Raw genomic sequence first — 10342 nt, forward strand, 5'->3', positions numbered from 1 at the left:
CAAGAAACCAGATTGTGTACGGTGATTTTTACAGACATTAAACCGCAATTCAAAGATTGCCAAACAAATGTTTACATGCGGGAATGAATTCCCTATTAGTCTTTTTCGTAATCCCACACTAAAAGTAAAAAATTTCTACCACGACATATTGCAGTATGTTAAAGAGCCACTACAGAAAACATCATAACCTTAAGCACACAGAGAGAGGGATTCTAGATCATACGGCCGGATTTTTAATAGTTTATTTCCTTTAAAATGAATAGTCAAGAGAAAGTTATTTAGTACACAACGCTTGACAATGAATTAGCTAAGTCTGTTTGGTTTGCATGTCTCGGCACGATTTTCCGCCCCTACTTTTGTTCTGAAAATTATTCTGTATTTTATCAGTTGAATAGGATTTTTTTTCGATCAATTTGGTTGTTTCTTAAAGACATTACGAAATCTCGCAATGGACACTTTGTAAACTATGATCCTAATCAGCTCGCGGGGGTGATATATGAGAAATTTTTTCACATTTCAATCTTTAGAACACTCGCATCTACAAATCATTTGCCTCTATGGGTGTGCAACGGATTTTCACCTCGAGATATTTCGCGGAGTCATCTGAAATTTGTATTAGGTTTTGCACTTATTAAATTTTAATCGACAGCACTCAAGAGTGTTTCTAGAAAACCTTTAAATCATTCAACCATTAGTTTGTAAATTAGCTTAACCGTTGCTCTGAATCACTGTGAGAACAAAGAATAGAACTCGACCCGCTCAGCATTTTTTTTATTTGGCCTTTTGGTAGAACGAGAGTCAGGATGACGGAGCAGTCGATGTTAGTCATTTTAACTGTTAAATACCTTGTAGGCTTTGATAAATATAAGCAGGAAGATGAGGGCATAGTCCACTAAAGCTTGCCACACTGAACGATTTTCTTTTAGCCTTTCCCAGTAACTAATTGAAAATCTTCCAACGAAGTCATCATACTGCTCCCAGAATTGTAATCGGGAATATTCCTTTTTGAAGAAGCCTTTTGCATCCAGTTTATTTTTTAACCTCAAAAGCTAAACTTTCAGTGTCTTCTGTTCTAGAGCCAAAGCTTTCTTTATCCAGTGGACGAATGACTTCGTTTAAGTTTCAAGTTATTCCTTGGAGGACGAGATGGGGCTATGACAAAACTCAATCAACAAATGCTAACATTAATCACGTACTTGTTAACGTTAACATGCTGTGGTTTAAAGTTTGTCTTTTTCACTTTCTTAATATTGGAATTATGACTTTACCAAACAAACTTTAGCAAAGGGGCAAAAGTTATCTGTCGACCTTTTGTTGATAGTCCTGATGGCTGAGTAGGTCCTGACGTTTCAAGAAACCAGATTGAGAACAATGATTTTTGCAGACATTAAACCGCAATTCAAAGATTGCCAAACAAATGTTTACACCTTATCTGAATAGACCAGATTGAGATAAATAAACCAGAATAAACCAGATTGAGAACAATGATTTTTGCAGACATTAAACCGCAATTCAAAGATTGCCAAACAAATGTTTACATCTTATCTGAATATTTAATTACGGCAGACGTGCTTGTTAGAGCTCCGACATTTTACGCGAATTTTATCATCTATTTATGCTCATGGCCTTTTCTTCAGGCATCAGTATCTTGCTATTGTGCCTAATGGTAACTGAGGCACAAAATGGATTGAATAAAACAAGATTCTACGTTGTTTCAGGCGGTTTTCCGCCAAAGACCAGACCGATCAGTGTGGAGGCCGAATTCACTCAACCGTCTGCTTTTGCATTTATTAAAATGCCTTCTCGGTCGCGGGCTATTGTCTCGCATTCGGATAAATCGTGCATCGTGGAATACAAGCATGCATGCCTTACGCAAAGCTGTCTTGGAAGTCAAATCAAATTCCCTCGCGAGCAGTTGTCGTTCTTGTTGTCGATCGACTGTCGTCATAGTTCGTCGCGCTACATTGATAACACAAAGACAAAGTACGGAAAGTCCAGGATTCCGTATTACTCTAATAGTACGGCGACTTGCCAGCTGTTAATGGCCTGTGGCGACGTCCATCCACAACCGGGACCTACATTAACATCCACGAAACCAAAATCATCCTCGATGCCAAAGTGTCCAGTTTGCGAGAAAACTGTACAGAGAAATCATAGACGCCTGGAATGTGAAAAATGCTTTGATTTAATTCATCTTCGTTGTGCTGGTGTAACAAGTTTTAACCACGTGAATGCAAACTTGCCCGGAAAGTGGATCTGTTGTAACTGTGCGCTATCAATGCTGCCTTTCCATGGTCAATGTGATCTAGACCAATCAGGCCCGTCTGAGGCCTGTTACGAAATGCAAGCTAATGATGAGATATTAGAGACATTGATCGATAAATCCAGCTCACTGAAGTTGATGCACTTGAATACGCAAAGTATGCTTTCGACATTTAATGAATTTGCTTTGACAGTCAACAAATACCCCCTTGATATCATAACTCTAAGTGAGACCTGGATGAAGAACAATAAGGATCGATTAGAATATGTCTCACTCCCTGGTTTCTCGAAGGAATTTCGGAATCGGGACAATGTCAAGGGCGGTGGAGTGGGGGCTTATATTCGAGACAATATAAAATACAAGCGACGAAAGGACATCGAGAACACCCAACCTGACATGGAACACCTCTGGCTGGAAATTCAAGGAAAGAACAAGCACAGTAAACTTTTGCTGGGGAGTTTTTACCGGTCAGAAGCCATGCACAGACCTCCGGTATGGCTGGACAAGTTCGAAGATCTCATCGGTTGCATTATTGCGCAGTGGGATGGTCTTCTCCTTCTTACAGGCGACATGAATTTCGATCTGTTGGGCATACCGGACGCCCCAACGCGGCGATATATTTCCCTACTTGACACCCTTAATGTCAAGCAAATCATTGACAAACCTACAAGAACAACAAGAACATCACGAACCTTACTGGATCACATTATTATCAATGATCCATCCAAAATAACATCTCATGGTGTGATACCGTGCAGTATTGTGAGTGACCACGATGGCCCCTTCGCGTGTGTAAACATCCGCATAGCTCGTTATCAGCCAAGATATAAGTACATCAGAAACCTGAAGAACTTAAATGAGGCAGCTTTCTTAGAGGACTTCTCCGCACTACCATTTTCGGTAATAACATCAACTGATGACCCTGACGATCAATTAGAGACTCTCAACACCTTGTTTAACGACTGCCTTGAAAGGCACGCACCCCTCAGAAGGTGCCGTGTGACACGTCCTCCCGCCCCGTGGATGGATAACGAAACAATACTTAACCTCCAGTCACAAAGAGACAAACTGAGGCGAGAAGCGCATCAGTCAAATTCAGAATCTTCTTGGTCTGCTTTCCGGGAAGTACGAAATAAAATAAAGAGCGCTATACGTAAAGCTCGTAAAGCTTTCATGGAAAAGGCTTTGCTGTCCAACAAATCTAAGGAAGTCTGGCGCATGGTTCACCGCGTACTCCACCCCTGTCGACAGCCTTTAAGGTTCGACCCAGACAAGCTTAATCTTCATTTTGCTACGACCGCAAGGAGAACGCTTGATGTTGAATCGACCAACCAAGATGAACTTTTCCAGTTCATCCGCGGTCTTACGGATAAAGAGGGCGCCTTCCACCTGGAAAGTGTTACACAAAGAGAAGTCCTGCGAACCCTTAAACAACTGCGCAGTGACTGTTCGACTGGACCCGACCAATTGCCTGCCCGGTTTGTAAAGCTGACTGCTGGATGCTTGGCCGGCCCACTCACAACCATCATCAATAACTGTATTTCAAAGTCGTACTTCCCGCATGCCTGGAAACTCGCGCGTATCAGCCCCATTCCAAAAGTTGACACACCTGTCTCGGAAGATCACTTGCGTCCAGTGTCGATTCTTCCCGTACTTTCTAAGGTATTTGAGAAGCTTGTTGCTTCGCAAATGACTGATTTCTGCACTAGAGAATCTCTCCTTAGAGACACCATCTCGAGCTTTCGTAAGGGGAATTCGACCTCTACGGTACTCTTAGGTATAAGGGACGACCTATTGAGTGCCATGAAAAGGAAAGAGGTAACTCTTATGGTACTAGCAGACTTTTCGAAAGCATTTGATACCGTTTGTTTTAAAACGGCGAAAACCAAGTTGCATCACCTCGGTTTTTCAGAGTATGTCCTCGAATGGCTGGCTAATTACCTATGCGGCAGGAGACATTACGTTCAAATTGATGATCGCAAATCGTCACCACTGCTCTCCGAATTTGGAATCCCCCAAGGCTCAATCCTTGGACCGATGTTGTTCAATCTCTACTTCGCGGATCTTCAAGATATTCTTCCACCTACAGTCAAAAGTTTCCAATATGCCGACGATACAACATTATACACTAGCTGTTCTACACCGCAGATCACATCTCAAGCGGAAAGCATGAATGCAACCCTGGCAGGCTTTGGCGCCTGGTCAAATGACTCAAACTTGGCCCTAAATTCTAAGAAAACTAAGGCCATTCTTATCTCAACTCCACAGATGGCTCATGTTCACTCTCTCGGAAATCTGGAGTTGGGATTAGAAATCTTCGGTAAACCACTGGAACGTATTAATTTTACAAAACTCCTGGGAGTACACATTGACTCAAACCTTAAATGGGAATTTCATACCAATTTTATTCTTAAATCTTGTTATGCGACTCTGAGAACCTTAAGAAAAATAAGGAACTTTACTAATTTTAAACTACGGAAACATTTGGTACAAACATTAATTCTGTCTAAAATAAGCTACTGTGACATTGTTTTTTGTCCACTACCAAAGTTCCTCTCAGCTAGACTACAAAGGCTCCAGTTCGCTATGGCTAGTTTCATCACTTGTAAATATGTAAACAATATATCTACCATTTTGGATCTTGGCTGGCTACCTATCCTGGAGCTAAGGGACTACTCACTACTAAAGACTATTTTTAAAGCACTGTATTCTGATAACTGGCCTTCCCATTTAAATTTGCAAGTCGTTAAACCCGTTAGGCATCTCCGTTCCAGTGTTGCTCCAAGGCTTTATGTTCCATTTGTACAGGGCACCTTTCAGCATTCAGCAGCCATGATTTTTAACGAATTGCCAGCAAATATAAGGAATTGCACAGATTTTAAAGAATACTCCAGGCTCTGCAAGGCGTTTTTGAAGGCGCGCGCTTTGTCTTCCTTGTAAAGGTATAGAAACAACCACCACGACCAACCAATATATTCTGCATATTTACTTTCATGTATAGTTTCTATTGCAATTTAGTTAGTCATTATATATTAGTTTTAATCTTAAATTTTAGTATCGTAGGCCTTCACAGATGAAGAGCCACACCTTTTTATGTGGATATACTGTGAATAAACCGTTATTATTATTATTATTATTATTATTACACGCGGGAATGAATTCCCTATTAGTCTTTTTCGTAATCAAAATTGAAAATTTTCATTACACGTACGAGACCAAACAGGTGTGAGTAAACGATAGCCTCCATTCGGCGTGAAAAGATAAGAACATGATTTTTCGAGAGCGATGCTCGAGGAAAAATGTGACCATTCTAAAGATTCGGAAATTTGTGAAGGCTTGGAGGGTGAATGCTGGCAAAGTTAGTGGGATTTTTGTCACAATTGAAAGTTTTGCATCCTATTTCTTCTCTTACGGTATATGCAGGATTTTTTTTTTCAATTTTTTCTTCTCTTCCTTTACTTTTCCGCCCCACATCTTCAACGTCATATGGTACTTGTTCTTGCAGACGTCACAGCAATAATGCTACCAATAGTCAGTGGACAGATTTCAGTTTTTGTCGTGCTTGTCATGATTCAAATGTTGCACAGTATTACCAGCAAGCAGTGTAGAGCAAGCATTCACTCCATTTTCCAAATGATGCTCAGGGGCCACACCTTTATGACGATCGAGGGCCGACAGGGCGCCGTCGCGCTGAAATGCCGGGAAGCTTGTCACGCTGATTTCAGATGTCAAAGCTATAACATCGTCATACTCAATTCAAAGTGCGAGTTAAATAACCGGACCAAGGAGGCCAGACCTGACGACTTTGTCAAAGACAAAGACAGATATTACATGGCGAGTGACTCAAAACGAGGTAAAAGAACTTACATCAGTATCAGAAATAACCGATTTCTCCTTCAAACTTCTAATAATTACCTCGTTCAAGGATTCTACATCGGTACTCATCATTGTTTCTAACTTTCGTCTTCCTGTATTTTAATTTGTTCGATTCCAGTCCCTCTCGGCTCCATTTCTGAGTTGCCTGCCTATTCGTGCAGAGAGATTAAGGCGAGTGAGGGAGGACAAGTGGTCAGCGGTAATTACTGGTTGGATTCCAGCAGGTCTGGAAACCCTATTCTAGCTTACTGTGACATCAAAACAGAAGGTTAGGAAGACAAATATTTACTGATGACTTTGATCATGTGTAAGTAAATGTTATTTGGAGATGTTTCCCGTTTAGTTGCAGATTACTGCATCCAACACCAGTGCCAAAACAGTGCAAGGTGTGTAAACCAACACGTCAACTACACGTGTGTGTGTAACTCATCCGGGTGGACTGGAAACTTTTGTGAGCAAGGTAAATTCAACGCTGTACTCTTTGCTTCCTGTTATAAAAAGGAGGTCAGCTGATGGTATCATTATTATGCTTATCGTAGACGTCAACGAATGTGGGAAAGGTCTGCATGGATGCCATGCTGACGCCACGCGTAACAACACTGAAGGCTCTCACAATTGCTCCTGCAAAGCAGAATTAGTCGGGGACGGAAGAAACATGTGCATAGGTAAGGGCGCGGTCGAGTGACAACTATTCCCGCTACTTTGTCAAACAAGGCGCGAGTAGATTTCTTCGCTCTCCCATTACTTTCAGAGTACGCCGAAGGCATATTTGCTATGAGTTAGGCAGCCGTATGGCCTTCAACAATAAAGCGTCACTCCTTTTGTGTCTATTTACCCAGAGTTTAAAGCCGTATTTACAAATCTTGGTTCGACTGCAACTAGCGGTCCAAGCTCACTTGGCGGTCACTATACAGGGAAAGATCATGACGGACAAGTTACCGTATCTAGTGGCATTCAACGATGGACTGTGCCATACACTGGAGAATATAAAATAGAAGCTATACGGGCTGCTGGGTGGTATGGTAAGGACAGTGTCATCCAGAATGGAGGAAGAGGAGCAAGGATGATCGGAAACTTTTATGTGACCAAAAATGAGATCATTCGTATACTTGTTGGTCATAAAGGAAAAAGAGGGCCTAACTCCAAAACAACTGCAGGAGGTGGTGGAGGTACATTTGTGGTGAGAGGAAGCAATACGCCTTTGATCATTGCTGGAGGTGGAGGGGGGATTAGAAAGATGTCAGAACGACCCTGATATCCACCTTTTTCCCGTTTTATGACCTAGTTTGGTGGCTCTAAAATAACGCAATAAGGGCGCAAGTGAAATACGAATGTTAGTCAACGAGCTACATTCAAGTGAACTAAGATTTTGCGAAAGTGTTCAACTCTTTGGCGTATGTGCTTTTGATACATCAGTTTCATGGGTTAGAAATTGCTCATGTGATGACTTTTTATCGTCTCACAGTTCTCACAGTCTGAAGATAAATGGGTAAATCTCATTTTGCTCACCTGGTTTATCACCAGCGCTACCTCCTCCATTTCCGTTTGTTCCTCCCGACCCCAATGGCGAGCGGTACCCTTCATTCCCTGTGGTGCTTGCGGATGCGTCACATCCTGAATGTTGTTGGTTGATTACGAATTCGGGTGACACAGCAAAAGCAATGTGAGAATCATATGAAATTCTTTAACAGTTCGATTTTCGTGAATTAGTTGTAATATAGAAGAAAAATGTTAATCTCTCGTTATTTCTATTGATGCCGCCTCGATATCATTAGAGACCACTAAACATTTGTTTTATTGTTTAAGGTGGCGGCGGCGGCGGCGGCGGCCTTAACGCTAATGGGGGAGGAGGCGGTAAAGGTGGCAAAGGATTTCTGAACGGAGGGAAAGGTGGAACGTATAACGGTGGGTTCGGAGGTGGCGGCTCAGATCCAGCTTACTCCGGGGAACCTGGTGGGGGTGGAGGTTACTCTGGGCGAGCTGGAGGTGACAATGACAATCTCTCTTGCGGCGGAGGAGGCGGATCTTTCAACAGTGGAACAAATCAGGAAAATGAATGTTGTTATAATGCGGCTGGAAATGGTAGAGTGATTATCAACCTTGTCAAGTGATCAGTACACATAGCAACAATTTTCACACAAAATATAGTCGCGGTATTCCACACAATCTCGTAATTCTTAGAAAGACAAATTATAGCTTATGGCATATTGGTGTATTAGTGTAAACAAGGAATTCTCAGATAAAGCAGCGTAACAATCTATTTACTTGCAGATTCGCAGAAGCACCGAAATAATTCATCAGAAAGTGCAGCCTATTGGAACTTTTCACGCGTTTCAGTTTCTCTATGACGGCGTACTTTCCCTGAATGCTCCCCTAATATAATACTTGTCATTTAAGTGATCAGTTTTTTTATTTAGTTGTATTTGTAGTTGAGTGGATTGTTACATATAGATGTGGACTGCATTAACACTGGAGTAAGTTTTAGTAATACCCAGTTGTTAATTGTTCTATTTTTGCTTGCGATAGATCTGGGCAGACCTTAGAGTTCAAGTTGGTCCCTCGTTTACTCCCCATCATTTTATCCGAATTTCCCCATATTGTACAAATTTGATGCGAATGAATTTAAACCTTACTTTTAAGATAATTTTTAATGGTAGGCCTGTCTGCTTCGTTTGTAACCTTTCAGGGTTACCGCCTGGCAGGGAAATTACACAGAAATTTCAAAATGATGACCTCTCAGCTAACTTGCAAAAGAGTAAGTAACTCCTTCATCATGGTTTAGCGGATACTGAAGTTTGCAAAGAAAAAAGAAAATAGGCCTCTTTTTCTTAATTGTCAGTTCACATACATTCATATACAAGCTTCTGTATTCAAATTTTTTCAGCGGGTTAGTGGATCGCAAGAAGCTAATTCAGGAAGTTCATGCATTCAGTTTGCAACCAATTTTTTCGCAGTAATGAGATTAGAAACGGTTATAATTAGGAGGTGTAGGTGGTTTACACGTTACGTCATTGCCGCCATGTTGGTGGACGTAAACAATAGATATCTCATTAGCTCCACTTGTTCGTCCACCATCATTTGTTCTGTTCACCATTGTTACCTGTGTCTCTAGAGATTGGTTACAAACCACTTATAACTTGCCACCTAAGGGGTTTGGTTTCTAGCATAGTTAATCGATTAACTATGTTTCCAGTAAGGGTTCTTCACCAACGTGATCTTCAATTGAGCCCTGACAGTAGGATTGAATTCACTTTGCCAAAAAATACCTTGTAGGGGTGATTATCTTCTACTCTATTTAGTTCTTCAGTCTTTGGTTGGGTGCATTAGTTTTTTAAAAAAAGCGTATGAGTCGCAGGGGGCATTAATTAGCTTCTTTTTTTCTTTCCACAAAAGTTTTCATAACAAAAGGCAATCTTGTGGTCAGTTATTATTACGAAAAATGTCTGACTGAGAAAAATACTCGAGGTTATTAAAAAAACAGCTGGAAATATATTTATTTAGGAAAAACATGTCCTCAATTTAGGACAGACCGGAGCCCAGAAAAATTATATGAGCAGATTATTTCAACTTTCACAAAAGGCGTTGTCCAAGCAATGTTTAAAATGTGAAAATCGACTATTCAAATATTCTTTCACCTTAAAGATGTTTAGATTACGTCCAGGCCGGTACCGACTAGTGAAGACAAGCGAGTTAGACCCCTTTACAGGTAACACCCTCACACTCCGTTTATCAGACTACTACGGAAGCAACACTTAAAAGATTACACCTCATTGACGAAATATGCCACCTCGACAAATTTGGCGTCCTAAGGATCAATAAAACTTTTAAGAATAGTACGATCGAAAACTGGAATTGAGGCTACTTCATGCGACGGACTTTTTGCAAATTCCAAACTTTAACTATATAGAACTCTGTTGTTCTGTTTTATGGGAGTTTGAATCATTTGTGATAATATATTAATTTAACGCCAAGCGATCCAATACTTAATTCACTGTCTTGAAGAAATGCCATTGCAAACCTAAAAAAGCGATGCTTTTGAAGTTATTAACCTTAGCAACGCCACAACCTGAAAGGGCTGAAAACAGCCGGATTCTTTATTCAGTGCACAACTGCCAGCTCCACAAGTTTCTTTTTTGTGATCAATTCTTGTGCAATGCGTTTTCGACATTGCCCGAAGAAAGTAGACCACGAGTTTGACTTTTT

At 41.0% G+C, this 10342-nt stretch overlaps 1 protein-coding gene and 1 pseudogene across 1 annotated transcript; one reads left to right on the forward strand and one right to left on the reverse strand.

Moving 5' to 3' along the window:
* The window catches only part of LOC148721247 (QRFP-like peptide receptor), a 68773-nt pseudogene that overhangs the window by 32011 nt on the left and 26420 nt on the right, over window positions 1-10342 (reverse strand).
* Window positions 4196-5402, forward strand: LOC148721249 (uncharacterized). The gene has a single exon (XM_088735914.1). It carries the CDS (start codon window positions 4301-4303, stop codon window positions 5201-5203), a length of 903 nt encoding a protein of 300 aa, XP_088592040.1. The 5' UTR covers window positions 4196-4300; the 3' UTR covers window positions 5204-5402.

This window comes from Stylophora pistillata, chromosome 10, assembly GCF_964205215.1.
Source record: "Stylophora pistillata chromosome 10, jaStyPist1.2, whole genome shotgun sequence".
Lineage (NCBI taxonomy): Eukaryota > Metazoa > Cnidaria > Anthozoa > Scleractinia > Pocilloporidae > Stylophora > Stylophora pistillata.